The sequence below is a fragment of the Emiliania huxleyi genome (assembly GCF_000372725.1).
Source record: "Emiliania huxleyi CCMP1516 chromosome Unknown EMIHUscaffold_143, whole genome shotgun sequence".
Taxonomy (NCBI): domain Eukaryota; phylum Haptophyta; order Isochrysidales; family Noelaerhabdaceae; genus Emiliania; species Emiliania huxleyi.
The window spans coordinates 162,607-189,947 of record NW_005201165.1 but is presented as its reverse complement, the minus strand read 5'-3'; the positions used below and the strand labels follow the sequence as shown (position 1 = coordinate 189,947).

General features: G+C 66.8%; 5 protein-coding genes across 5 annotated transcripts; 3 read left to right on the top strand and 2 right to left on the bottom strand.

Annotated features, from left to right (window-relative positions):
- Window positions 1-2,545: 2,545 nt before the first annotated feature.
- EMIHUDRAFT_227996 (hypothetical protein) lies at window positions 2,546-5,509 on the top strand (the record flags this gene model as incomplete). The annotated part of the gene is made up of 3 exons (XM_005787341.1): window positions 2,546-3,765; window positions 5,062-5,126; window positions 5,289-5,509. The coding sequence occupies 3 exons, from the start codon at window positions 2,546-2,548 to the stop codon at window positions 5,507-5,509; spliced, it is 1,506 nt and encodes a 501-aa protein (XP_005787398.1).
- Window positions 5,510-7,393: 1,884 nt separating this feature from the next.
- Window positions 7,394-11,936, bottom strand: EMIHUDRAFT_455437 (hypothetical protein; the record flags this gene model as incomplete). The annotated part of the gene is made up of 8 exons (XM_005787340.1): window positions 7,394-7,462; window positions 7,598-7,645; window positions 7,913-8,086; window positions 8,295-8,376; window positions 8,569-8,748; window positions 9,042-9,067; window positions 9,317-9,543; window positions 10,739-11,936. The coding sequence occupies 8 exons, from the start codon at window positions 11,934-11,936 to the stop codon at window positions 7,394-7,396; spliced, it is 2,004 nt and encodes a 667-aa protein (XP_005787397.1).
- Window positions 11,937-13,806: 1,870 nt separating this feature from the next.
- Window positions 13,807-14,657, top strand: EMIHUDRAFT_423476 (hypothetical protein). The gene is made up of 4 exons (XM_005787339.1): window positions 13,807-13,898; window positions 13,965-14,051; window positions 14,136-14,279; window positions 14,326-14,657. The coding sequence occupies exons 1-4, from the start codon at window positions 13,838-13,840 to the stop codon at window positions 14,619-14,621; spliced, it is 588 nt and encodes a 195-aa protein (XP_005787396.1). The 5' UTR covers window positions 13,807-13,837; the 3' UTR covers window positions 14,622-14,657.
- A 341-nt stretch (window positions 14,658-14,998) lies between these two features.
- Window positions 14,999-17,460, bottom strand: EMIHUDRAFT_227994 (hypothetical protein; the record flags this gene model as incomplete). Its single annotated transcript, XM_005787338.1, has 6 exons — window positions 14,999-15,229; window positions 15,309-15,881; window positions 15,954-16,300; window positions 16,375-16,783; window positions 16,895-17,215; window positions 17,362-17,460. 6 exons carry the CDS (start codon window positions 17,458-17,460, stop codon window positions 14,999-15,001), a joined length of 1,980 nt encoding a protein of 659 aa, XP_005787395.1.
- A 1,884-nt stretch (window positions 17,461-19,344) lies between these two features.
- Window positions 19,345-19,866, top strand: EMIHUDRAFT_227993 (hypothetical protein; the record flags this gene model as incomplete). The annotated part of the gene is made up of 3 exons (XM_005787337.1): window positions 19,345-19,536; window positions 19,611-19,764; window positions 19,841-19,866. 3 exons carry the CDS (start codon window positions 19,345-19,347, stop codon window positions 19,864-19,866), a joined length of 372 nt encoding a protein of 123 aa, XP_005787394.1.
- Between the last annotated feature and the right edge of the window lie 7,475 nt (window positions 19,867-27,341).

The following is a 27,341-nucleotide window of genomic DNA, read 5'->3' as shown; positions in this document are numbered from 1 at the left end:
AACACGCACCGCACGTCGAAGTTGCGCGCGCCGCGCGAGACGAAGTCTGGCGGCGCGTCGCACGCCTCGGCGCGCAGCAGCACCGACTCGAGGGGCAAGCCTGCTCACAGCACACACCGCGTGGATGGCGCCTCTTGTTGCCAAGGCGCGCTTCTCGGGCGGGAGGCAGCGCCCGAAGTGTCCGCCGCCGCCGCTTGCAGCGCGGCGAGCACGGGCCGGTAGGCGCCCCAGTAGGCGCCAGGCTCGAGCATCTCGTAGACGGCGTTAGACGCGACGGCGAGCTCACACGCGTACGCCGCGTCCTCGACCGCGGCGCCGAGCGAATTCGCGTCGGCGCCGGCGCCGTCGCGCTGGAATGCGACGAAGAGCGAACCGTCGTTCCGCTGCCGCGCAGCCTCGCGCCTACGTCGGTGACCCGGTGACTCGAGTCACTCTCCGCGGCTGGGTCGCCGCGCCCCCGCGCAGCGCCGCGCTTGGCAACGACGGCGCAGCGGCACGACTCCCACCCGTCCGACGAGAGAGCGACGAGGGAGCCGTTGATGAGGCCGGACTCCTCGGCGGCGCCCGCCTAAGAGAGTGCAAACGCGCTCTCAAAACTAGAAAGCTTGCCGCCGGCTCCGCGGCGGCGCCCGACCGTCGGGAGGACGAGGCGGTGGAGGACACCGCCCGGCTCTCCGATGTGCGTCCCCTCGATCCGCACGCCCTTGTGCAGCCTCACCTCGCGCGGCGGAGCCTGTTCAGACCGAGGCACGTTGAAGAGGCTTCCTCACGCCCTCGTGCAGCCTCGCTCTCGCGCAGGAGCGCCTCGCCCCGCCGCACGGTGCCGATGGCGTCGCGCAGCGGGCGCACAAAGTCCTCGCGCAGCAGCGAGAAGTGGGTGCGGATGTACTCCTCCCGTGACGCGTACGATCCGACCGTGCGGTTCGGGGGAGGGTCGGCGCCCCCCCATCGCAGCTCCTCGGTCCGAGGCAGTAACGGCAGCGCCGCGCCGCGGGCGGCGCTGTCGCTGGCGGCGGCGGCGGCGGCAGAGAGGGAGACGGCGCCGTTGGCCGCCGCGCCGGGCAGCGGCGAGGCGGTGCCCGAGCGAGGCAGCGGCGAGGCCGCCCCGGAGCGGGGCGGCCCGTGCGCGCTGATCGAAGAGACGAGTCGCCTCGCGAGCGGAGCGACGGTCTGCGAAGCCTCGTACGGGAGAGTGCGGCGCACGGCCTCGCCATCCTCTGCGAGGTGCCGGAAGGGAAGGTCGGCGGCGGCCCGCAGCGATGGCTCCGCCAGCACGGCGAGGGCGAACGAGAGCCACGCCGCCAGGAGGAGCTCCTTGCGCCGGTCTGAGAGGGGGCCCAGCTGCGCCTGCAAGTTGCGTGCGCAGTGGGCGGCAAACTCGCGCCACTGAGGCACCGCGAGGAAGGAGAGGAGCGTGAGGCGGGAGAGGGCGTCGCCCGGCGGCAGACGCGAGAGCAGGACCACGGAGGAGTGCAAGTCCCCCTCGGTCCACCCTGTGGCCGCTATGCTGGAGCGCAGGCCGCCGGCGACGCCGAGCAGCGTGTGCGAGATCGGCACCGGCTTGGCATCCTCCGCCGAGGACGCGTCTAGGTCCGTGATGTGCGCGGCGTAGGCGGCACGCAGCGCAGGGAGCATCTCAGGACGCCGTGTGTACACGGCGAGAGGGGTGTGCGACACAAATCTGCGACAAAACTCACGCAGCAGCTCTGCGGAGCTGGCTGGGAATAGGACCGCCGCAAGCGGCGTGGCGTGGAGCGGTTGAGCATCCCTCCGGGGCCCCTCTGCGCCGGGGAGGCGTTGTTGGAGGCTAGGACGCAAGCGTGTCCGTCGCCCTTTTCAAACTCGGGGCCCACACTGTCGCAGGAGGTGGTGGAGAATGACCTTCAGACTGACCCGGAGAATCACCTCCACCAGCCCCACCCCAGCACCCCTATTATCACACTCTCCCCCCCCACAGTGATGAATAGTCTACCTATATCCCTATATTCCCACACCCTGTGCAGTGGCACGTCACGCCACCTAGATCCCTAATTGGCACCTCCGTCGGGCGCCGAATAGGCGCCCAAATATTGGCACGTAATAGTCTCTGACTGCTTCTCGTGGGGCCGCCGCGCCGCGAGACAGTCGACCTCTTTGTGTCATGTGACACACACAACCCGGCGTGACACCACGCCATTCCCTTTAACCACTCGGATACGAGTTCCTTATACCTTATACCAATCTACAGTCGTCTGAGACGGCACCCGGATCGAGGATGGCTTTGCAGCCTCACCCGCGATCACCAGTACAGCAGAGCCGCGCACGCGGCTCACCACTCACACCTGCTGGGCACCAACCGTTGGGTCCAGATGCCTATCCCTCTATTGAAGAGGGACGAGGGACGCCTCACGAGCCTACGGAGGGCCTCGACCCGTCTTCTTGCTGGTCAGACCACTCCAATCCCCACGACACCACGTTGGGCAGGCTTGGTGGCAACACCGAGCCCAAGGGCGGCATCGATGTACTTGACAAGTCATCGCCGCCTGGCTCCGTTGGGGAGGGGGCTATGCCAGCTGAGATGCTTTCTGCCGAGCTGCCGGCGAGCTCTTTTCCGACGGAAGCCCCAACAGACCCGAAAGGGATTGGATTGTCCGTGGCAGCGAGCAATTCCATTGCAGTGAACTCGCAGCGGGACGCGAGCATCACGCAGCAACGATACGAATCAACAGAACTTGGGCGAACACCCGACGAGGCTTTGGGCGCGCGGGAACCTGCCCAGAACCTCGGTGTATCACCTCCACCATCGCCTCTGCTGGCCGCCGCAGGACAGCCACCAGCACCAGTGCCGCTACCGCAGTCAGGCGCGCCCGGTGCACGCAACTATCTCGACATCATTCGATCACCAGCGCCTACGCGACCGAGCTCCCCTGCTTCGCTGACTGTCGAGCCGTCAGTCGAGCCGCCGCACAGCTTCCAGTCCGCCGTCTCACGCGACCCGCCCTCTGGGGCTAGTGTCGCAGCTGAGACCGCTGCTACTGTCAACTCTACGTACGCCTCCCCCTCGCCGGGGAATGGAGCCTGCAGGGCAGGGGGCAGGGCAGGGAGCGATTCGGATTTTTTGGCGCCTGTCGGTCCGGCATCCGGCACGCCTCCCGACGCCTCGCTCGTCTCTCCGATTACGGATGATGTCGCGGCCGAGGCAGCAGCCGCTGGCAAGGCAGGCGGCACCTTCAACGCCGACTCTGCTGGCAAGGAGGCGAGCATCTCCTTAACCTTCGAGATCCTCGGCAAGGAGGCGCCAGTACGTCTGGTCCGTGACGTCGAGCAGCTTATGCAGGAGAGCTTCGACGAGTGGCCCACTGTGCTGTGTGCTGTGTTGAAGTACCGCCGCGGCTACCGCATGCTCGTCGCGTTGAACGAGCAGAGGGAACTCCTCGCTGCATGCTGGTTTGTCAGCTGCTCTGATAGGCATCTCAACTACCTCTACTGCCCGGCATTTGCGACTCGTCGCGAGTTCCGGGGCCAGGGCATCGGCGAGGCGATGATGACCGAACTCAAGGCGATTGCCGACGGTGGGCGGGTCTTGATCGCCGCAGAACTGGGCAGCGTCGCGCTCTGGCAGCGCTGGGGTTTCCGCAGATGCCGCGAGGTGCGCGAGGACCGAGAGGCGTGGGCTCTTGACGCGACGTACGGCGTCTTCACTCGCGCATCCACACGGCTGATGCGCGGCAAGACACGAGCCGAGGTCGCGTACAGGGACCGATGCTGGGACCAGTACTACAGCGGGTGTGCGAAGTCGCTCGGCGCGCCGGACGCTGCCTCCGCTCCGCTCGGCTCCCGCTCGAGCTCCCCGCCATCGGCTCCTCCGCTCGCGCCGTCCGCCGTGCCGCCGCCCGACGAGTCAGCCGTCTCACGCGACCTTTGTGTGTCGCCTACTGACGCGGCTGTGTCCGTCGCCGCTGCTACTCTCGACGGCGTGCGCGACGCCGCTCTCGGATCTACCTCGGCGCGTACGACCTCGTCGCCGCCGTCGTCGCCTGCTCCTCCGCTCGCGCCGCCATCCGCCGTGCCGCCGCCCGGCCTCGAACCAGCCGTCTCACGCGACATCTGTTTGTCGCCTACTGACGCGGCTGTGTCCGTCGCCGCTGCTACTCTCGACGGCGTGCGCGACGCCGCTCTCGGATCTACCTCGGCGCGTACGACCTCGTCGCCGCCGTCGTCGCCTGCTCCTCCGCTCGCGCCGCCATCCGCCGTGCCGCCGCCCGCCGTCGAACCAGCCGTCTCACGCGACATCTGTTTGTCGCCTACTGACGCGGCTGTGTCCGTCGCCGCTGCTACTCTCGACGGCGTGCACGACGCCGCCCTCGGATCTACCTCGACTCGTACGACTTCCTCGCCGCCGTCGTCGCCTGCTCCTCCGCTCGCGCCGCCGTCCGCCGTGCCGCCGCCCGACGAGTCAGCCGTCTCACGCGACCTTTGTGTGTCGCCTACTGACGCGGCTGCCACCGTCGCCGCTGCTACTCTCGACGGCGTGCACGACGCCGCCCTCGGATCTACCTCGGCTCGTACGACCTCGTCGCCGCCGTCGTCGCCTGCTCCTCCGCTCGCGCCGCCGTCCGCCGTGCCGCCGCCCGACGAGTCAGCCGTCTCACGCGACATCTGTTTGTCGCCTACTGACGCGGCTGTGTCCGTCGCCGCTGCTACTCTCGACGGCGTGCGCGACGCCGCTCTCGGATCTACCTCGGCGCGTACGACCTCGTCGCCGCCGTCGTCGCCTGCTCCTCCGCTCGCGCCGCCGTCCGCCGTGCCGCCGCCCGGCCTCGAACCAGCCGTCTCACGCGACATCTGTTTGTCGCCTACTGACGCGGCTGTGTCCGTCGCCGCTGCTACTCTCGACGGCGTGCGCGACGCCGCTCTCGGATCTACCTCGGCGCGTACGGCCTCCTCGCCGCCGTCGCCGCCTTCGCCCGCTTCGTCTCTCGCGCCGCCGTCCGCCGTGCCGCCGCCCGGCCTCGACTCAGTCGTCGCACGCGACCTTCATGCGTCGCCTGGGGACGCGGCTGTTACTGTTGCATCTGCAAGGCTGCACGACGCGCCCAACATCGACTCCGAAGGCGCGTGCCATGACACCAAGCCATACGAGCGACGTCGCCGATCAAGGCATACTCCTAGGACCTGGGGCCTCCACAAGCGGGGCAGTCCTAGAACGAATCAGCCAATAGTAGCGGATAACGCCGCAGCCGGAGCCGCCGCCGCATACTGCTCGCCTGACGCGCTCGACGGTATCTCCCCTGCCGATTCGCCGGTAGCTGGCTTCACGAGCGCACTGCCTCCGCATCTCTCGGCCGTGTCGCTCGAGACGGTGCCCGGTTCGGATCCCATCTCTACTCTCGCTTCGCCGCCGATAGCGGATGGCGCCACGACCGAAGCCGCTGCCGCTGCTACCTCGCCACCTCGCCGCCGCGACGCGCTCCTTCATCGACTCGCGCACGTCTTCTGCCTCAACACGCTTCTTCCCGAGCGGCTGTAACGTGATTACCGCCCTCAACCCACTACCAGAGCTCTGGCTTGGTGGAACATTTGAACTACCAAGCCGGCGCCGCCCTGGGCAAGGCGTTAAAGTGCACCCGTCGTGGTGGGTTAGTCATCATCACGCCGCACAGGGACTCTTCACGATGATCGGTCGCCATCGTGTCGCACGCAGACCAAGCTACCATGCAAGCTGCAGGCACCGTGCTGACAGGGTTATCCATATCAGAGCGCCATCCAAGCTACCATGCAAGCTGCAGGCACCGTGCTGACAGGGTTATCCATATCAGAGCGCCATCCAAGCTACCATGCAAGCTACAGGCACCGTGCTGACAGGGTTATCCATATCAGAGCGCCATCCAAGCTACCATGCAAGCTACAGGCACCGTGCTGACAGGGTTATCCATATCAGAGCGCCATCCAAGCTACCATGCAAGCTGCAGGCACCGTGCTGACAGGGTTATCCATATCAGAGCGCCATCCAAGCTACCATGCAAGCTACAGGCACCGTGCTGACAGGGTTATCCATATCAGAGCGCCATCCAAGCTACCATGCAAGCTACAGGCACCGTGCTGACAGGGTTATCCATATCAGAGCGCCATCCAAGCTACCATGCAAGCTGCAGGCACCGTGCTGACAGGGTTATCCATATCAGAGCGCCATCCAAGCTACCATGCAAGCTACAGGCACCGTGCTGACAGGGTTATCCATATCAGAGCGCCATCCAAGCTACCATGCAAGCTACAGGCACCGTGCTGACAGGGTTATCCATATCAGAGCGCCATCCAAGCTACCATCCAAGCTACCAGGCTCAAGCCATCAGACTACCAGTCTACCAAGCTATCAAACTACCAGGCACGCGGCACGCTTGCCAAGCTGCCAGGCTCAACCTATCAAACTACCAGGACAACCCTGAAAGCCACGAGATGGATACACCAGCCCTCCGGGGTGTGAATAATACCGGTGGTTCAACTCAACGCCAGTTGGTATCATACAAACAAGTTCGGCTCAGACAGCTCCTGACACAGCCTCTGACGGCCCCCTCCCCGACTCAGACAGCCCCTGACACAGCCCCTGACAATCCCCTCCCCGGGGAATGGCTACCCAGCTGTCGCAGGAGGTGGTGGAGAATGACCTTCAGACTGACCCGGAGAATCACCTCCACCAGCCCCACCCCAGCACCCCTATTATCACACTCTCCCCCCCCACAGTGATGAATAGTCTACCTATATCCCTATATTCCCACACCCTGTGCAGTGGCACGTCACGCCACCTAGATCCCTAATATTGGCACCTCCGTCGGGCGCCGAATAGGCGCCCAAATATTGGCACGTAATAGTCTCTGACTACTTCTCGTGGGGCCGCCGCGCCGCGAGACAGTCGACCTCTTTGTGTCATGTGACACACACAACCCGGCGTGACACCACGCCATTCCCTTTAACCACTCGGATACGAGTTCCTTATACCTTAATACCAATCTACAGTCGTCTGAGACGGCACCCGGATCGAGGATGGCTTTGCAGCCTCACCCGCGATCACCAGTACAGCAGAGCCGCGCACGCGGCTCACCACTCACACCTGCTGGGCACCAACCTTTGGGTCCAGATGCCTATCCCTCTATTGAAGAGGGACGAGGGACGCCTCACGAGCCTACGGAGGGCCTCGACCCGTCTTCTTGCTGGTCAGACCACTCCAATCCCCACGACACACTCCGCTAGCGCTACGGCCTACGCCCTACGGCTACGCTCCGACCCGAATTTGGAGGGCCGCCGCCTAAAAGTCGTTTAAGGTGTTGCTGCGCAAAAGGGGTCGACAATAGCGAGGCCCGAAAATAAAAGACGCATCGCAGTGCTCCAAGTGCAGAGCACACAGTTCCTCCTCAAGCTACGCGTACCGGGCGGGCTGCTCCTCCTTGGAGAGCACTGGGAAGGGCGCGACACGGTGCAGCAGCACCTGCTCACACGCGGCGGTGTGAAGGGCCGTTGCGAGGGGAGAGCGGGAGGGATCGCGGTGGTGGTGGTGACGGCGTGTGTGTGTGTGCGCGCGCGCGCGCGTGGCTGTGTGTGCGTGTGCGTGTCGCTCGGCCACCGCGTCCGGCGGCTCGATCCGCTTGTAGTAGTCCTTGATCACCTCGCCCTGCGAGAAGCCGAACCTGTCCGCAGCCGGCGAGCTGTCGAGAGGGAGGGGGCGGGTTTAAGCCCGGCAGGCGGGGAGGGTGGGCAGCTCGCCGCGTGTAAAAGTCGATCGCGTCGCTGTTTGAGGTCTGCACGTGCAGGTACAGCTCCTGCGGGGGTGGGGTGGGGAGGGGGGGGGGAGGCGCATCCCGACCTCGGGTGCATCTCGCCTGGTGGAGCCTGGCGGAGGGCGGGCAGCGGCGCCTGCAGGTTGGGCTCGAGCGCGCACGCGTGCAGCACCTGCCCCGAGCGAGCAGAGGTGAGAGGGAGGGAGGTGCTGGGGCAGAGGAGCCTCCTCGCCGGAGCGGGGCGCCTGCTTGAGCAGCTGCGTGCCGATGCCCAGCCGGCGGTAGGGCGCAAGCACGCCGATCGTCATGATGTAGAGCTTAAAGGCGGCCCCCTCCTGCGGTGATCAGAGCCTCACGCGTCAGACTCCAGCGCCACCCGGCGGGAAGGCGCGGCGCCTTCCGCGGTGGCGGCAGGCGGGCGGGTTGGAGGGCCAGAGGACAGCGGTGTCGAGGCCAGGGTCGGGTGCCAGGGGTCCGCAAACAGTGGCCGGTGGAGCGGGGGCGGGGCTCCTGCGGCTCGATGCGGCAGCAGATGGCGCCGACGAGGATGTCGTTGAAGTAGGCGAGGTGCGTGTACGCCTGTGACGGCGCCGAAGCCAGGTCCGAGTAGAACTTGTCGTTATACCTACCAGGGAGAGGGAGAGGGAGACGCTGCGAAAGGCATGCTCGGCGGCAGCGCCTGGCACCGCCACCGCAGCGATTGTGAAGCGTTCACGAGCCACGCGACGCTGGCGTGAGGTGGCGTTGGCGCATGCGCCAGTGGCTCGCCCGTAGAGGCCTTGCTGTGCGGGCACGCACGGCGGAGGCGGCGGCTCACCGGACGGGGAAGACTGCGAGGTTCAGCTTGCGTAGCTGCTCGACATTCTTCTCGGTGACGGTGCCAAATTTGATGTACCGCTGCGCACGCTCACGCGCAGCCGCCTCCTCGTCGTCCTCCGGCATCGGGTGGGCGACGGCGAGCGGGAGGAGCGGCGATGCGGCGGTGAACAGCGACGCCCTCAGGCAAAGAGAAAGCGGAGCTGAAGAATTTAAGCTCGCTCCCGGCCCAGTGGGGATTTTGGCGTACTCAGTGACCGTCTAGGAATCCTAAATGGCCGGCAATGCCATATCTTTTGTGCCTAGGTTGTAGAGCACCTTAAAAAACTAGTATGTCTTGGAGTGAAAAGTTTTTCGATGAGGTGGGGATCCGTGGTGAGCAGATTCCCAGATTCTCCAGATTCCCCCTCGAAAACCGCCCATTTTAATTCACTGCGGCCGCGGGTTTGCTCGGATTACTTTTCACTCGAAGACATACTAGTTTTTTGGCGTTCCGGTGCCTACAAAAAATATCCGAGATCATATGGAGCTGACCACAGGGTCAAACAGGCGCTCGACGTCGCCGCGGCGCTCACCACAGCGGGCAATAACCTACCCAGCGTCGAACAGTGGCGGCGGTTCAGGGCGGCGGCGTCGGGAGCCCTCCCCGCCCCGACACAACGCGAACGAGCGGCCACGAGGGCGAGAATGGCGGCAACGGGCTATGTACCACCCCCCACGCGAGGGGGGCGCGACGGCGAGCGCCTCACCGCGATGCAGGTGGCGGTGCGAGAGGCGACCAACGCAGCCAGGAAGGCCGCAAAGACGATTACGTGGACGGCCATCGAATGGCGCAAGACGAACGCGCCCGAGTGGAGGGGCGGCGCCGCTGAGCCGAACACCGCGATCTCCCCGTCCGCGAAGTTGTACTCGCAGAGGGCGGCGTTGTTGACGTCGACATCCGGGTTGAAGTTTTTGGCGATCGAGTCCAAGCAGCCTTCGGTCGGTGGGGCGAGCGGCCGAGGCGGCGTCGGCGTCGGCGCCTTCTGCGGAGGGTGAGGAGGCAGCGAGGGTGGGGCCAGCGGCGGCGGCGGCGGCGACGGTAAGACCACAGCGGCGGCAGAGGCGGGAAGGGTGGAGGTGGAATGGCCGGCGGCGTCGGCGGGGAGGGGGGCGGTAGCACAGGTGGCGGTGACAAAGGCGGCGGCGTGGGAGGGGGCGGGGCTGGCGGCGGCGTGGAGGGCGGAGGATTGGGGGGCGGCGAGGGCGACAGCGACGGCGGCGGCGGCGAGGGCGGCGGCGAGGGCGGCGGAGGGGCAGGCGGCGGCGGCACCGGAGGCGGCGGCGTGGGAGGCGGTGAGGGCGACAGCGACGGCGGCGGCGGCGAGGGCGGCGGAGGGGCAGGCGGCGGCGACGTGGTGGAAGCCATGCGGCTCTCCCTCAAGCCATTTCATATGCAGCACCTTGCCGACGACTGGGCGGCGTACGCAAGCCGGCGAAAAAATTCTCTGGATCCCTACTTACCGCTGTCTGCACAAAAATGCTGTTTGTGGGGGGGGGTTGGTTTGTTGGGGGGGGGGCACGGCTTTCCTCTTGCCCTTGAGGGGGGGGTCCCCAACCCCGGCCCCAAGGGGCAAAGATTTTTTTTGTTTTTGGGGGGGGGGGGGGGGGGTCGGCCATGATTTTAGATGTGCAAGGGGGGTACCGAGCAGTGAAGGGCAGTGTGCGGCCGCTCTTGTGGGAAGCGTGAACCGCGCCATTCGCTCTCACCTGGCAACCCTGTGTGCACGTCTCGCGCGCGCGTGAACAGCGAGGCCAGGGCCTTTAACGACTCCCTTGAAGATCTGTTTTCCACGAAGATTTAACTGCCGGGGCTCCAGGCCCCAAATGATGTGTGAGTGTTAGAGTTGTTTGGTATTGCTAAAAATCTCTCTCAGATTGATGATAAATTAGTTCAAGTTGACACAGGTTGGGTGGGGAAAAGATACACGCAAACGACAAGCCTCACAGTCTTCCTCCGAGGTGCGCCTGAACGCCGCTCCACGCGGCGCCGAGCAACACGTTGATGAGTGGAGGCGGAGGCGGTGGCGGCGGCTGTGGGTACGGCGGGGGCGGGGGTGGCGAGGGCGTCGCGTGCGGCCTGGTCTGAGCCATCACGTAGCTCACCGCGGCCCAGGAACGCGCCGTGGCACTGCTCACGATGCCGGCGAGCGAGCCCACCTCTGAGCCAACCGGCTCGATGACGAATCGATAGGTGGTGGAGCCTGCGGATGCAATGCCGCTGGCTAGGGTGGAGACTAGCCATCCGATCCCTGAACCAACAGGCTCTATCACATAGTGGTAGGAGGCTGATGCGGCAGCGCTGACTGCGTTTGCAACAGGAGCCAAAATGTGGCCACACACCCAGCTGGCGGCGGCACCCAAGCCATTTCCGATTTCTGCCCCGACTAATCGAATGCCGTGAGACACAGGCACCACCGCATGCTCGTAGAGGTACACCACAATGCGGGAGATGCCCTCGAGGATCGCGTCGCCGATCCAAAACAATCCTTGCCACATTTTCGCGACGGCCCACGCCAAGGCATTGAGTGACGGGGCAATGACGGCATCCATCACGAATGTCGCGGTGGCGCCAATCGCATGTCCGATGGGCTGCAAGACACGCTGGTACGACCAGGAAAACACGTCCTGCACGCAGCCTACAACCGCCTCTCCGGCAGGCTGCACGACGTTCTCGTACGGCCAGACAGCCACGTCCTTGACAGTCTCCGCGACCGTCACCGCCTTGTCCCGGACAATCTGTGCGCCTGGCTGGAGGAAGTGGGCCATGGGGACGAGGATAAATTCTTCAGTGAAGGAGAAGACTGTGGCGGCGGCGTCCGAAAGGAGGGTGAAGACTGCGGCGATGAGATCCCAAGCGAATGAGAAGACTGCGGCGATGACATCCCAAGCGAATGAGAAGTAAGCGGTTGCCACCTGCCAGAGCTTGACAGCAGCAAACCCCACAGCCTCCTTCGCCGCCACGAATGGGGTCACCGCAACAATGAGGACGGCTTCACACAAGTAGGCGATGAAGTAAGCTCCGGTTTGGGCGAGTCCGAGTGGCAGCCCGTTCGCCTGAATTAACGACGGAGCAACGGCTGCGGTCTTCCAGAGCGCGAGGGCGAGAGCGACCAGTCCCGCCGCGAGCAAAATGATCCGAACTATTCTCACACCAGGACCGGTGCGCCCAAGGAGCGTTGAGGCACCGCCATGCTTCCGCTGGTCCTGGTTTGACGCAATCACTGCGGTCTCCTCGGAGACGCGGGGGGCAATGGTGACAAGGACTCCATCGGCGACGACGTCCTTCGACTCGAGCGAAGAGGAGGGAGACTCTCCGCCAGTCAGCATGTAAACCCTGATTCCTCAAGCTGGATGTCACGTTCACGTCCAGGACACTGCGTCCATGACGTTCTGGATGTCGGAGATCGAACGCGTTGGGGCGTTTGGCGATGGCCTAGAAGAAGAAAGAGGTCCAGTCCCTCGCCGATTCTCGCTGCAACCTTGCAAAAGAGTCGAGGCTTCGGAATTTCTTCCTTTCAATGGCGTTGCCGCAGGCCGCCCCGCACGGCACGCACCTGGCGCAGCGCTCTGCGCGCCTCATGCACCCTCGCAACCCGTATAAGGACCAGCCACCGGACTTTGCCGCGCTGGGTGCGTGAGTCGGTTGACCTCACGCGCTCTCTTCAATTACTCGATCGCTCCTCGTGCCTCTCACTCTCCGCGCCGCCCTCTCCGCGCACGCCGCCACAACCTCGCCGCCGCCTCCCACACCGCCTCTGTGCCCGCCCACCACCGCCGTCCTCTCCTCACCGCCACTCACCCAGCCCCACCCTCTCCGCATCAGCTCGCTTCGACCCCGACTTTGCGAGGCACGTGCGGCCCGGTCGGCCCGGCGGCGGCGCCAGCCTCGACTGGAGCGCGCCCGACGCCGCCGTCGCGCTCACCCGGGCGCTGCTGTGGCAGCACTTTGGGCGCTCGGCGTAAATGCGAGAAGACACGTTGGGAGCTCGGGCGGATGGGTCCGCTTTTGGGTCACGCCTCACCGACGCACAGTCGTCGGGTGATCTTGCCTGTGCTGTCTTCACAGCCGGTCTTCACACGCCCTCTCTTAGGCTCCGCTGGCGCTTGCCGGCCGGCCACCTCTGCCCTCCCGTCCCGTCCCGCATCAACTATCTGCTCTGGTGCGCCAAAGACCCACCCCTGTGCTCTTGCCAGCGCTCTAGAGACTGTGGCGACACCATTCCCTGGAGCACGGGAGGGCTGAGCCCGAGACACCCTTCCACACCGCGCCGCGTGCTCTGCAGGCTCGAAGACCTCCTCCGCCTCCGCCCAAGCCCGCGGGCCGACGAACAAGCGCCTCCGCCTCCGCTCGTGCTAGACATCGGAACAGGCGCCTCCATCGAGATCACCGCTCGAGATCGCACCGAGATCACATCTCGAATCGCACCGAGATCACCACATCTCGAATCGCACCGAGATCACATCTCGAATCGCATCGAGATCACATCTCGATTCGCACCGAGATCACATCTCGAATCGCATCGAGATCACATCTCGAGTCGCACCGAGATCACATCTCGAATCGCACCGAGATCACATCTCGAATCGCATCGAGATCACATCTCGAGTCGCATCTAACAACTTGCCATCCACCGCCGCTGCATCTCGGCTTTATCGCGGGAACGCATCTCGCGTCTGCCTCCGGTGCCGTTTCTTCTCGACTGCATCTCAGCTACGCCTCGGCTGCACCTCCAGGCGCCTCCGCCATCTATCCGCTGCTGGGCAGTGCGCTGCTCGGCTGGCGCTTCATCGCGTCGGAGATCGACGAGGCCACACACGCACACGCACGCGCACACACGCCCACCCTCTCGCCCACCTCTCGCCCCCCTCTCGCCCACGTGCCTTCGGCATGCAGTCCATGCCTTTGGCCTCACGCCCCTCAGCCCTCCCTCGCCTGATCTGGCTGGCCTCACTGCCCCTAGGCGGCGGCGGAGGCGGCGCGCGCAAACGTGACTCGCCCGCGGCCTCACGCGGGAGACTGCTCGAGTCTGAGCGAGCTCGCGCTCGAGGTGCAGGTGGCGCTCAACGGACTCGATGACGAGATTTGCGTGCGCTTCACCGGCGGCGGCGGCGGCGGCGGCGAGGGCGGCGGCGAGGGTGGGGGCGAGGGTGGGGGCGACGGATGTGGCGAGGGGTGCGGCGGCGTGTTGCGGCAGGCCTTGGTGGATGGGGAGCGGGTGGCGGCGTGCATGTGCAACCCGCCCTTCTACGGCGAGAACGAGGCGCCGCGCGGGCGAGCGGACCGCGCCGGCGAGCGGTGTGAAGACTCGCCGCTGCGGGAGAGGCGGTGTGCTGACGGCTCGCGCGTGTGGGTAGGGGAGCGGTGCGAGGCGTCGAGGAGCGAGCTCTTCACGGCGGGCGGCGAGGTCGGCTTTGTCTCGCGGCTGATCAGCGAGTCGGCAGGCACGCTCACACGCACACCGCCCGTCCTCCCCCCTTGCCCTACCATCGTGTGTGTGCGGAGACGATCATCTGACCTTACCCTAGGCATGCGCGACGCCGCCGGCTGGTTCTCTTCGCTCGTCGGGCGGAAGGCGTCGCTCTCGCCGCTGCTGCAGAGGCTCGACGAGGCGGGGGCGGTGCACGTGCGCACCACCGAGCTCGCGCAAGGCCAGCGCTCCGACCTGCAACGTCCTCCCATTCACAGAGCCGTGAGCGTGTCACGCGATTGCGACAGGCACCACTTCGCGATGGGTCCTCGCGTGGTCCTACGAGCCGTCGGCGGTGCCGCGCGAGCAGGCGCGAGCCGCAGCCGACTCGCGTGGCAGGGGCGGCGGTGGCGGTGGAGGCAATGACGACGGTCCTGGTGGCGGCGGCGGCGACGTGGGCCACGAGGAGGCTGCCGGCGACGGCGGGGAAGGCCCGAGCGGCCGGCGGTGGGAGCGCAAGCATGGGAAAGGTAAGAGGACGCGGAGAGCGGGCAAGGAGTCAGGCGGTCGGAAGGGGAGGAAGAAGGCTGCGAGGGTAGAGTGAGTGTGAGATCCGTTTAACGAAACGAACAAAACACTCAAACCTTCCGGCACCGGGCGTCCCACTCTCTCCCCCCGGACACATGCATAACCGCGCCGTCCCGAGCACTAGCACTCAGTGAACTGCGAGAGCCGCACAGGAAAGCCGCGAGCTCTGCCTCTCAGCACTCAGGAGTCGCGCACGCCCCCCCTAATCCCCAACCCCTTCCCCTATACGCGCTACACGCGCAGCCCCGCGCCCAGCCCCAAGTGTACAGTCGCAAGCCAAGTGTACGCAAGCCACCCCAAGTGCCATCCCAGATTCCCTCGATGCGCCGCTCGCGCGCGCTTGCCACACACACTAGCAGTGTGGAGCCTTGCGCAATAGTCCTTGCTTCGGGCTCAGGCCGCGGTCGAGATCGCGACCGGCGTGGCGTCCTTGCCCTCGGGGGCAGCCTTCTGCCCAGGCGCGAAATACTTGAAGTAGGCCGCGTGCGCCGCGCAAAAGAGGGCGAGCGCCCCGTACGCGATGGCGAAGCGCCAGCCCTCGTTGAACGGCCGAATCTCGTCGTTGTTGATCTTGTAGCTCGACGCGTCGAACGTGTAGTTCGTCGCGAAGCCCAATGCGTTGGTCTATGGGGGCAAGGTGTGAGGCGGATCAGCATTCCTCCTCGCTTGGCGGGGCGCGTAGACTGGGTGGGGCACGGCCGACCTTGGGCTCCGTGAAGGTAGAGAGGACCACCTCGCCCAGGTCGGTGGTGTAGTGGTCGCCTCCCGTGTCGGCGGACATCACCGTCCCGTCCGAGAAAACGTAGTTGTTGCCGTGCATGAGGCCGAAGAGGGAGAGGAAGGAGGCGAGGGCGGCGACGACGCCGCCGCGCACAAAGTTCGAGTCGGTGAGGTCGCACAGAATCCAGCTCACGATGAGCGAGCACATGATGCCGCCCGCGGGCGCCATGTTGGAGACGCCGCGCATGCGGCCGAGCGAGCGGGTGGCCATGCCGACTCCAGCGTTGAAGTGGTCGAAGTAGATCATGTCGGCGACCACGAACATGATGCCGACCATCAGGCACGGGTAGTGGCGCGACGGCGACACCTCCAGCGCCTGCTGCACGATCATCAGGCCCACGGCGATGAGGATGACCCCGATCGAGACACCGTCGATGAGGTAGAAGAAGAGGCCGGTGAGGCCGCTCATCATGAGGACAAAGTACGCGAGTCCGTTGCAGAGCGAGTAGCCCGCGGTCGCGCCCGACGCCTTGTGCCTCCGGTGGCCAATGTACACCTGTTCCACAGGTGCAGGCGTGAAGAGTCGCTCGTCACGCCGTGCGCCGCTGCGGTGGTCCTCTCGTCGCACCGTCGTCGGGATCGTGGCGCCACAGATGGCGCCGAACATGGTGCCGAGCCCGTCGCAGAGCATCGCCTCGTGCACGTTGTAGCTGTCGCCGCCGAGCTCCGCCGCCTCGACGTTCTCGATCGTCTCGAGGAAGGAGGCGAGCGCGATTGGCAGCTGGATGGCGATGGCGCGCGCGGTGATGTCCTTAAAGCCCTCGAGGACGGTGAAGGGCGAGAACTTGTTCTTGCCCACGTAGGTCTCCGCCGCGAACTTGGCCTGGCACCCCATTACCGAGCGCTCGTTCAGGTCGCCCGTGCCGCCGGTCTCGCCGCAGCCGTCGCGGTTTTCGGTGTCCCAGCGAGCGAGGCCTGCGGGGGCGTGCCATGGACGCGTCGTGAATCTGTGCAGGCTACGTCCGATCCGCGTCTCGGGTATGGCTCACCGCTCCACCAGAGGGCGGTGCCGACGGCGAAGATGACGAGCGCGGCGGGCACGCGCGCGGGGTAGATGCCCTTGCCGCCGTTGGCGAAGAAGCCCGTGAAGCAGAGCGCTAGCGGGAGGAGGCCGATGAGCGGCTCGCGCATCACGTCGATGAGCGGGCTGAGGCCGAGCCACACGAAGCCGACGCCGCAGATGGGAGCGAAGAGAGCGGCGCGGGGCACGTTGCGCCGGATGATCTGGGCGAGGCCGATGCCGCACACCTCGAAGAGTCCGCCGATCAGGTTGGCGCAGCAGGCCGCCGCGAAAGCCTCCCACGCGAAGTCCTCGGGCGACAGAAGCTCCGAAACAGGCTTTCCGTTGAAATTGAACTCGACGTAGGGCGAGTTTTTGAAGCAGAGCGGCAGCATCACCTTTGGACAGAGCGGTGGGGCGTCTGGGCTGGTGTGCGGTACTGCGGCGGCGGGCGGCGGGCTCCAACAGCCAGAGGGTGTGTGTAGGGCGACAACAGTGGCGTCTCGCACCATGTAGACCATGAGGAAGCCGGCGGGCGCGTTGACGCCATAGGGGAGGGCGGTAACGTCGGCGCGGTTCTCCTTGCGGGACAGCTTGGCGGCCATAATCGCGTACCAGATGTTGCCGAACAGGAGGGCGCAGCCGATGCCCGGGCAAACCCGTTGGAAGACCATGTCCGCGAACGCTTGGTAGTACGCGGGGTAGTTGGGCTCGCCATCGTTCGCGGTGAACGTGAAGGAGCAGGCGATCATCGGCGCGGTGAGCATAGCGGACAGGATGCCGAGGAGGGAAGAGAAGTTGTCAAAGAAGAGCATGAAAAAGGAGTCCAGCTGCGAGCGGGTCGGAGGCGGTCGGGTCAGACAGTGGTGGTGTAAGGGTGGTGATTGTGAGTTGGTGAGCAGGTGGTGGCGTTTGCGAGGGAGGCAAGCGGCGATGACGGAGCGGCGACTCGGTGATGGCTATTGTTGAAGCGCACGTCGCCCTTGGTCCAGCTCTTTGGCGATAAATACTGCCAGTTCGGCGTGATGCACATGGCGGGCTCGCCCCAGAGCTTGGAGATCGTTTGCTTCACCATGCGACGAGGAATAGAGAGAGAGATGCTGTTGAGCAAGGATTGCGCCGTCGAATTGAGGCGGTGAGAGTTATCCCCCCCGGCTTCTCAATCCCATTCCCCTCGCTTGCAAGGTGCCCGAGAACGCTCGCCGACGCGTGTCAACGCGAATTGTTTTCCTTCATGATAACTTCGCCAACACACCTAAGTAAGGCGTGAGAGAGAGATCCTCCTTGCTTGTCTCCACCCATCCAACCAATCATCCAGGGGGGGGGAGAGATTTGAGATTTGTTTGTTTGAGATTTTTAGCAATTGAAAACCAACAAGAAATCACGACTCCCACAGTGATTTGGGCTCGGCAGCTTGTCAGCCCTCAGCCGAAGCTGGGGCCGGTCCCGTAGCCGAGAGAGCCCGCGTCGTCTACTTCTTCCTTCATTCAGCCACCATGAAAGCGAGATCACCCGAGAGCAGCTGAGTCTGCCTCTGGCCTCGCCTCCCTCTCCTTCAGGCCTAGCCTCAGGCATTCGTGGCATCCTATGGGTCGTCCAGAGTATCGACCTCTGGCTTGTCAGCCGGTCACTTGATGACACCATGAAGTACAGCGATCGCCACCTCGCTGGCCTCTCCGCAAGCCTCCCGACCGCGTCGAACTCACGGCGCGGGCTCTCTCGGCTACGGGACCGGCCCCAGCTTCCAGCTTCGGCTGAGGGCTAACAAGCTGCCGAGCCCAAATCACTGTGGGAGTCGTGATTTCTTGTTGATTTTCAAAAATCTCTCTCTCTGACCTGTGAAGGACCCGATGGGTCCTGTCACATTCGTGTTCCGAGTCGTGGGGGTAGAAGATTGCGGGGGGGGATCGAGTCAGCACATCCTTGTAGTAACAGCGGACCGCCAGGCTCGCCGGCAGCATCCGCAGGGAGGCAGCATATCAGGCACCAGTCTTCTATATTCGTACCGCCCACAGTCCGAGCGTTCTTACCTCAGAAAGTGAGAAACAAGGGGCTCTCTCGGCTACGGGACCGGCCCCAACAAGCTGCCGAGCCCAAATCACTGTGAGAGTCATGATTTGTGGTTGGGTTTCAAAATTCTCTACACGTACGAGAGAGCGAGAGCGAGAGCGAGAGAGAGAGAGAGAGAGAGAGAGAGAGAGAGAGAGAGAGAGAATCTGAGAGAGAGCGAGAGAGAGAGAGCGAGAGAGAGAGCGAGAGAGGGAGAGAGAGAGAGAGAGAGAGAGAGAGAGAGAGAGAGAGAGAGAGAGAATCTGAGAGAGAGCGAGAGAGCGAGAGCGAGAGCGAGAGCGAGAGCGAGAGCGAGAGCGAGAGCGAGCGAGAGAGAGAGAGAGAGAGAGAGAGAGAGAGAGAGAGAGAGAGAGAGAGAGAGCGAGAGAGAGCGAGAGCGAGAGCGAGAGTGAGAGAGAGAGAGAGAGTGTGAGTGAGCGAGCGAGGAGCGAGAGAGCGAAAGAAAGAAAAGAAAGAACAGCGACAAACCAAACGAGGGATGGGAGGAGGACAAGGTCCCCACCTGCACGAGCAGGATCTTGTAAGGACGATCAGCGACAGAGCGAGAGAGACACCAAATTTCTTCTCCGAGGAAGCTGTCGCCCGCGCCTCGCCTGTCGCGTGAATCGTAAAAGAAAGAAAACAGACAACCCAAGGGAGGGATGGGAGGACGGCACGCCGCCACCACACAGGGATTTTAAGGAGAGGAGTGTGATGCGCTAGCCGTCGCCCACCCTAGGGAGTCTGCCCCTTCCTATCTCTTTTCGCAGTCTCTCGCCGATTCTCGCTGCAACCTTCATGCCACCTCGCGGCCGTCGTGCGACCGACGGTTGTAAAATTCTTCTCCGCCGCTCCGCCGTCGCGCCACCGCTCCGCCGCCAGCCGCTGCTGCGGCGGAGCTCTGCGGCGGATGCGCCTCGCGTGGACGCGGCGGCGGGGGTGGACCGACTTTTTGGTCTGCTCCAACCTCCTGTACGCGGTTATTGGAGGCGCGTATGCCGAAAAGGGCATGCCGTTCCGAGGCGCCCTCCTCGTCGCCTCCGGCGCCACCAGCTTCGCCTACCATTCCTCTGGAGAGCAGTTTGCTAGCACTGCAGATCAAGTGGCTGCGACGGCGGCGTTCCTGGCGAGGCGCCGCTGCTGAGACACGTCTCTCCCGCCGTCGCCGCGACCGAGGTGGTCCTGGTGACGGCCGCGCTCTATTTCAAGTACGTCGTCCAGAGCCCGAGTCCGAAGGGAGAGGGCTACTGGGCTCCGCACTGCGCGTGGCACCTGCTGGTGGCGATGGGCCAGGCGCTTTGCGTGGCCGCTCTGCCGTACTCAGAGCTCTGTGATTGTGAAAGATGTCCCGGTGCATACTAGTATGTCGGATATAATGTCATAACAGTGACACCAGAGAGCTCCAGCGTGCCAATGCGCAGACACGACGTAATATACACGAATAACACAGCTGCACGCAGAGCGAGCCGCACCTCTCGGCACTCGGGACACAAAACTCACGCACAAAAGAGTCACACACAAGAGAGACCGACGCGAAACCGCGCTCAGGGAACACACACACACACACACACACACACACACACACCACACACACACACACACACACACACACACACACACACACACACACACACACACACACACACACACACACACACACACACACACACACACACACAACTGACACACAGGCGCCGACAAGCACGATCTATCAAATACACGATCTATCAAATACAGAGTGTGAGCGGCCGCACATCCCCTTACGGACTCCTGCAGCCACTCAGAATACACGTGACCTCACCCTCACCACGAGGAGGAGAAGAGCCGAAGCTTCGGCTTGGCAGCAGACGGCAACGAGCGTGGAACGGTCTTGCAGAGTGGGCATGCGGGCAAAGCCGAATTCTTCTGCGCAGTTAGAAGCCAGCGGTCGACGCACGCCTGGACAAGTCGTTTGTTATCCCGTCATAAGGTGATTGGGTGAGACAGATATGTCCGAGCGCGCCTTGTGGAACAGATGGCCGCAGGTTAGGTCACGCAGGACCCCGCCTACAGAGCGGGCGCAGCGCCGTCAGGGTCTCGCCGCCTGGATCTCGAAGCTGCGCACGCGCCTTCACGAAATTCGGCGAGGCAGACCGCGCAGCAGTTGTCGGCCCCTGTCGCCTCTTCGGACGTGAATGTGCGCGTCGGCAGGGCGTCGACTGCACGCACGAGCGCTAGGCTTGCTTCGGTGCGCCACATCCGCTCGTCCCACCCTGTCAGCTCGGCAGCTTGGGCGACGAGCGTGATGTCATCGATGATGTCATCGACGTCGCGCTGCTTCTCCCTCGAACGAGTTCGTCTGTATTGGAGATGGTCGGCAATCGCGCTGGAGATGACGCCGACACAGATGACAGCTGCAACCTCCATCAGTTTTCCGTCCAGCGCTGCGTTGGGCGGTGCCGAGATCTAACCCCGCAGGACCCCCCGAAGTATTGCAATAGGTTTCGCTTTGCGAGCTTCTCTCCCGGGCGTCTCATGATTTCCTTTCCATGTCACACGCTATACACAAAGCGAGGAGGCGCACAGGGCGGTTCCCACGACGCCTCCCCACACAGTCCTCAGCCCGCCAACCGGAGCTGCCGCTTGCCATTGCTTTCGTTGGGCTGATCTCGCCCCGCCCCCAGCTAGCGGCAGCAACGCCCAACACAGCAACACGCCGCCTCGCCGCACGGCATGGTGGCCCGCCTCGCGGGCGCCCCTCAGGCCGCAGCGACCGCGGGCGCGGCCGCCGGCTGCGCCTCATGCCACAGTCCGGCCAAGTCCGGGGACCCCGACAGCTGGGGGCACATCGTCTCCACGACAGCCGCCGTCAGCTGCGCGAGCGTCTGCGGCGTGTCGCCGACGCGCGCGCGGCTCTCGAACGCGCCCGACGCGCCTGCGGCACGCGTCGCGCACGTGTCACCGGCATGCATTCACGCAAGCGGGCGGGGAGGTTGGCATAGCGCGCGGTGGGAGGGAGAGCGCGGCGTGGCGAGGAGCAGTCTCGGAAGTGTCGCGCGCCCATGACGAGGAGCATGTTCTTGAGCGTCTCAGGCACCGCCTCGGCGAGCAGCTCCGACTGGGGCGCGCGCAGGAACTGCTCGAGCAACTCGAGCGCACGCAGCCTGGGGAGGGAGGGGTGGTGAGGGGTAGTGAGCAACCTTCTCCCCTCCCTCGCCGCGTATCGACTGCGTCTCGGCTGCATCTTGGCTGCGCGCCAGAGCAGGTGGAAGCTGCGGAGCGAGAGCAGGCCGGAGAGGTGGTGCAGGAAGGCCTTTGAGAGGAGCGTCACGCCTCGCAGCATCAGCCTCTCCTGCTCGGCTGCGTCCGTCGCTGCGACCCACTGGCGCAGCAGCTCGGTCAGCAGAGGGAAGACCGCCTAGTCGCAGCCGCACGCGGTGACGGGAGGCCGTCCACAGCGGCCCCTCTCAGCAGCGGGGAGGGTGCGGCGCCTGCTCGAACGCCTCTGCCCACACTGCGGGAGGCAGCGCCGGAGGGTCGCCCGCCAAGACCTGTGCACGGCGAGAGACGGGCGTGAAGAGACGCCACCCGCCATGGGGCGAGGCTTCGGGAGGCCGCGTGCGCGCGCCGCGCGCTGAAGCGCCAGCAGCGGCGCGTCGCGGCAAGGCAGCCGCGTGTCGAGGCAGAGGGAGCAAAAGCCGCGCAGCACGAGCAGCCAGTCGGCGCGCCACTCCTCCGACGGCGCCTCGCCGCCCCCGCCCGCTGTCTCCTCTCTCAACCGCGCGTGCACATCCGCCATCAGGCCGACGGCGCGCTCGCAATGCGCGGGCGTGCGGCAGGCGCGCGCGTGCAGTAGCAGCAGCGGCCACAGCTCGGGCAGGCTCTCGTGCAGCGGGCAGGCGTGCGCCGAGTGGCTGCACAGCGAGGAGAGCGCCTGGCGGGCGGGCGGGAGGGAGAGGGGGAGGGGGGTTGGAGGCGGCGGAGGAGACACGGTCGGTGCAGCGATCGGGCAGATCTGGAGCAAGTCTCGCCTCGCTGCCGGCGCGAGCGCCGCGCTCGTCCGCCGACGCAGACACGGCGGCCGCGAAGCGAACGAGCCCGAGCCAAGTCCCCCGCGTGGCGAGCCCCGCGCCGCCGCCGGCCAACAACATCGCCGCCATCTCCGCTCCGAGGGCCGCCGCCGCCTTTGGCGACAGCACCGGCAACCCTCCTTCGCCGCGCCGCCCGCCCCGCCCGTCGGCGGCCGCAGACGGCCCAGGCACGTCGCCTGCGGCGTCCGTGAAGCCCGCCGGCAGGCGGCCCAGCAGCCGCACCGTGCTCTCGACTGCGCCCTCGCGGTGCGTCAGCCGCGCCGCCAACCGCAACACACAATGCGACGCGTGCTCGACCGCCGCCGCCGCAAACATCCCTCCCCTCTCGCCCCCCCCCCCCGCCCCGAGCCCGCCGCCACCCAGCGCCGCGGCGAAGCAAGGCTCGGCGAGTGGCCACGCCGTCTGGTGGACGGGGGCGCGTGCGTTGTGGGCGAAGAGCACAAAAACGGGGGCTCTCTCGGGCAGCCACCTCGGCCTATCTCGGCCAATCTCGACCAATCTCGGCGGATCTGCCGGTGGCGCACGCACCTCGAAGCGGTCTCGGTTGCGCGCGAGCACCTCTGCCAGCAGCGCCAGTGCCACGGCCCGCCGCCGCACAGACGGCCCGCCGCCGCCCTCCTCCGCCACGCCACCCGCCGCACCGCCGCGGCGGCCCTCGGGAGTGGCGCCGCCGCCGACGGCTGCGAGCGGGGGCGGCGTGGCGACGGGCGTGGAAGGAGGAGGCGCGCACGCTTGGGGCAGCGGCGTCGCTGGCGCGGCGCCTCCCCCCTCGCCGCCGGGCGTCGGAGGCGGCTGCGGTGAGCCGGCTCCGGACGCGGGGCTGGCGGCGTCGGCCGGGGCCCGGGGCGAGGGCGGCCGCTGGAGCGGGGCGGCGGGCGGCGGCGTGGCGACGGCGGCGGCGGAGAGGGCGGCGACGAGGGCGGTGAGCGCGTCGAGGGGGAGGTGGGCAGAGTCTCGAAAGAGGTGCGCCACGCAAAGGGACTCTACCTCGCGCCGCGCGGCCTGCTCGGCGGCCTCGCCGCTCTCCCGGCCCCCGTCCGCACCTCCGACGACCAGCGCGGAGAGCGAGGAGGCGAGCCAGCCCGAGAAGGATGCCTTTGGCGGCGAGGCGGACCGCTCCACTACCGGCCGCGGCGGGTGCGGCGGCAGCAGCGGCGCGTCTTGCGCAAAATCGGCCGGCAGGAGGGCGCGGTCGTCGAGCGCGAGCACGCAGCCGACGGCGGCGTCCCAACCCCCCCGCCGAAGCGCGTGCCCCTCCTCCCGCGCGAGCCGAAGCAACGCGCCCGCCGCGAGCCGCGCGGGCAGCGCGCCAGCGAAGGCCGCCGCCGGCTGCGCCGCCGAGCGAAGCGGCTGCTGCAGCGACGAGGCGGCGGCCAAGCTGCGCGCGACCTGGTCGATCTGCGCGTGCAAGCCGTGCGCCGCGGCGTGGCGGCAAGCGGCGGCGTACCCGCTGTAGACCGCATCCAGCTGCGCCCGCCCGTCGGCACGCCGCGCCTACTCACAGCCGGGCGCGTGAGTGTGCGCCGCTCACGCCTCGGGACTTGGGTGCCCTCTGGCGCAGAGTGCGCCTCGGACGCGGCGCTCTGCGCGCGGGCGGCGGCGGCGCGCGCGGCGGCGGCCAGCGCGGCGACGGTCGGCTCCCAGAGCAGCGCGGAGAGGATCTCTGCCGCGAGGCCCTCCGAGTGCAGCAGCGCCGCCACGCTGTCCACCGTCGCGCCAAACTCGTCCACAGCCACGCCCGCCCCCGCGGCGGCGGCGCGGGCGCTGCTCTCGCCGCCGCCGCCTCCGCCACCTCCGCCTCCGCCTCCCTCGCCGCCGCCGAGGTGCCTCCACCCCGCGCGCGAGAGGGACGCCTCCTCCCCGCCCCCGAGCATCCGGATCTCGTCGCCCTTGATGGCGTGGTAGATGGTTGTGAGCATCTCCTGCGGCAGGTCAGTGGAGCCGTTGATCCCCTCCGCCTGCCTCCAAAAGGAGGGGAGGGTCATCTTGTTCTCGGCGGCGATCTTGGTCGAGTGCAGGTCCGTGTTGAGCATGATGATCGAAAAGGCGAGCACGTAGCACGCGTCCTGGTGGTAGAACGGGTCCGGGTTGGCGTGGTAGTAGGCGCCCGCAAAGGCCTCCATCACGCGGTCGATCTTCTGCGCCTCGCCCGGGAGGCGGAAGGCCTGGCCGGCAGGAAGAGGGGGGGGGGGGGTTTGAGAAGCACCCGAGGGCGAGCGGGCGAGAGGGCGGAGACGGGGCGAGAGGGCGAGAGCATGCGAGGTCGAGGACGGTGGCAGGGCGCCTGCAGGAAGATGCGCAGCGCCTCGTCGATGCGGTAGGCGGCAAAGTCGAAGCCGGACACAAAGGCGTCCAGCGTCTCCTTGTGGAAGTGCGGCCCCTCCTTCGGGTCGGGCAGCGAGAGGAACTCGCCCAGCGCAGCCTTGTCGATCGCCGCCGTCGCCCGCAGCGCCGCAGCGACCTCCACCGGGGCGGCACCCTCCGCCAGGATGCCTGCCCGCACGAGCGCACCCGTGCCCTTGCCCGGCTTGCGGTTGAACTCGGCCGCCGCCGTCTGCACGCGCCGCTTGCGCGCCTTGGTCGCCCGCAGCACCTCCACCAGCCTGTGCACCTCCACCAGCCCCGCCTGCGCACAGCACCGCAGCCGTAAACAGCGCCGGCCCTCGCCCAGCCCCGCCCCACGCCGGCCCAGTCTCGCCACGTCCGCAGCCTCGCCCGCCGCCACCGGCTCGTCGGAGCTCGCCGTCGCGCAGAGCGCCCGCCGCGATCGCTCGGCGGGCGGCGTCAGCGGCGGCGCGCCCCCACCCACTCCGCCCCCGCCCCCGCCCAGGCTGATGCCGCCGCCCGCGCCCGCGTCGGAGAGGGCCGAGACGGCCTGCACGAGGTCGAGCAGCGTCTCGAGCGCGAGCTCGCGCGCGCGGCTGTACGCCGGCCCGCCCACCCACCTGCTCACAGCACGACCCGCCGTCAAGGGGACGCGCGCCCGTACCGCCGGCCCGCGCCACCCACCCGAACGGCAGCGGCGGCGGCTGCGGCGCTCCGCCAGGGGCGGCGCCGCCGCTGGCCGCCGGCTTCGGGTCCGGCCGCTCCGGCGCAGCGATGGCGCGGAGGGCGGCGGCGAGGTCCTGTGGGGACGAGTCGCGAGCTCTGCTGTGGATGTGACACCCTGGCCGCACCTCGGCTCGCCCTCGGCTCGCTCTCGGCTCGCCCTCGCTCTCGGGTGGCATGTCAGCTCGGCTAGTCTCAGCTCGGCTCATCTCAGCTCGGCCCTCCTGCAGCAAGTCCGCGCGGGCGGGGTGGCAGTCGAAGCGGAGGTAGACGTGCAGCGGCAGCTCGGTCAGGACGAGGAGGGACTGGAGGTGCTCGAGCGCCGTCTCGATCAGCGCCGGAGGGAGGAGGTGCGGCGAGGCGGAGGGCGACCCTCCGCCCAGCAGCTTCAGGTAGATGCGCGACAGCATCGCCTCCTCGCGCGCCGACCCTCCGAGCCCGAGCAGCAGCAGCACCTCCGCGACGCACTGCAGCACCAGAGACAGCACCGACGACGCGCCGGGAACCTCTGACACTCGGCCTGATGACGCCTCCGAGATTGCAATCTCCACCTCGGCGGTCTGCACCATGCAGAGCGAGATGTCGTCCTCGAGCAGCGCCTGCTCACAGCCAGGCGGTGTGAACAGACACCGCCCGCCACCAACCTGCCGAGACGCCCTCCGGCGCGCGCGCCGCGAAAGCAGGAGCGCGCGCGAGCACCCGCCCGCCGGCCCGCAACGCCACGAGGAGGAGGGAGAGGCCAAACTCGCGCGCGGCGCCGTCCTGCGGCCGCGGGGCAGGAAGCGGGCGAGCGAGGCTGCGGTGAGAGCAGGCGACCTCGCGCGAGATCTCGCAAGCTGTGTGCTTGCTCGCCTGGCCGCCGCCGCCTCCGCCTCCTCCGGGCGTGCGTCCCTCGATCAGCGCGAGGAAGAAGCGGAGCACCTCGTAGCACCCGCTGCCGCCGTACGGTGCCGCCGCCTCCTCTGCTGCCCCGCCGCCGCCCCCGCCCCCGACGGCCGCGGCGACGCCGCCAAAGCCCTCTGGCGGCGGGCTCGTGCCTGGGCGCGCAAGGAGAGGGGCTCAGCTGGCAAGGATGAGGTGGGCGGAGGCGGCGGCGGCAGGCGTGGGCGGCGGCGCAGGCAGCGAGAAGAGGTTGGCAAAGGGTGGCAGCGAGAGAGAGAGAGGCTGGCAGAGGCTGGCAGGCAAGAGGCGTCTGGCACACGTGGCAGTGTGTGTGTGTGTGCGTGTGAGCTTCTCGAGGCCACGCCTCGCTCCACCGCGAGCGGCGCCTCGCCGTCGAGCGACGCGTCCGCACCAGTCGCCTCCGCACTCGCCGCCGCCTCTGCACTCGCCGCCGCCGCCGAAGAGTCGTCCGGCGCCGCTGCGGCGTCTTGCGACTCTGCGCCGCTCTCTCCGCCGGACGAGGCCGCCGCGTCGGTCGGGGGCGGGGTGGGGGCGGCTGTCGGCGGCGGCGGTTGCGGCGGCGGGCCCGACGGTCGGTTGAGGATGGCGGCGGAGTTCGGTGCGGCGCCGAGAGGGGCGACGCGGAGGCGGGCGGGCGGGAGGGCCTCGAGGCTGGCGGCGAGGAGGGGAGGGAGGGGGGCGGGCGGTGAGAGGGGTGGCGGTGGGAGGCCGTTGGAAGGCGGTGGGAAGCGGTTGGGAGGCCGTGGGAGGCGGTGGGAAGGGTGTGGCGGGTCCCACCGGGAGAAGAAGGCTCTCCACTAATTTGCCGAAGGAGCCCTCCGGCCGAAGTGGCGAAACCACCTCCGGTGAAGGGAGGGGAAGCCTTGGGAAGGGGGGGGGCGGGGGA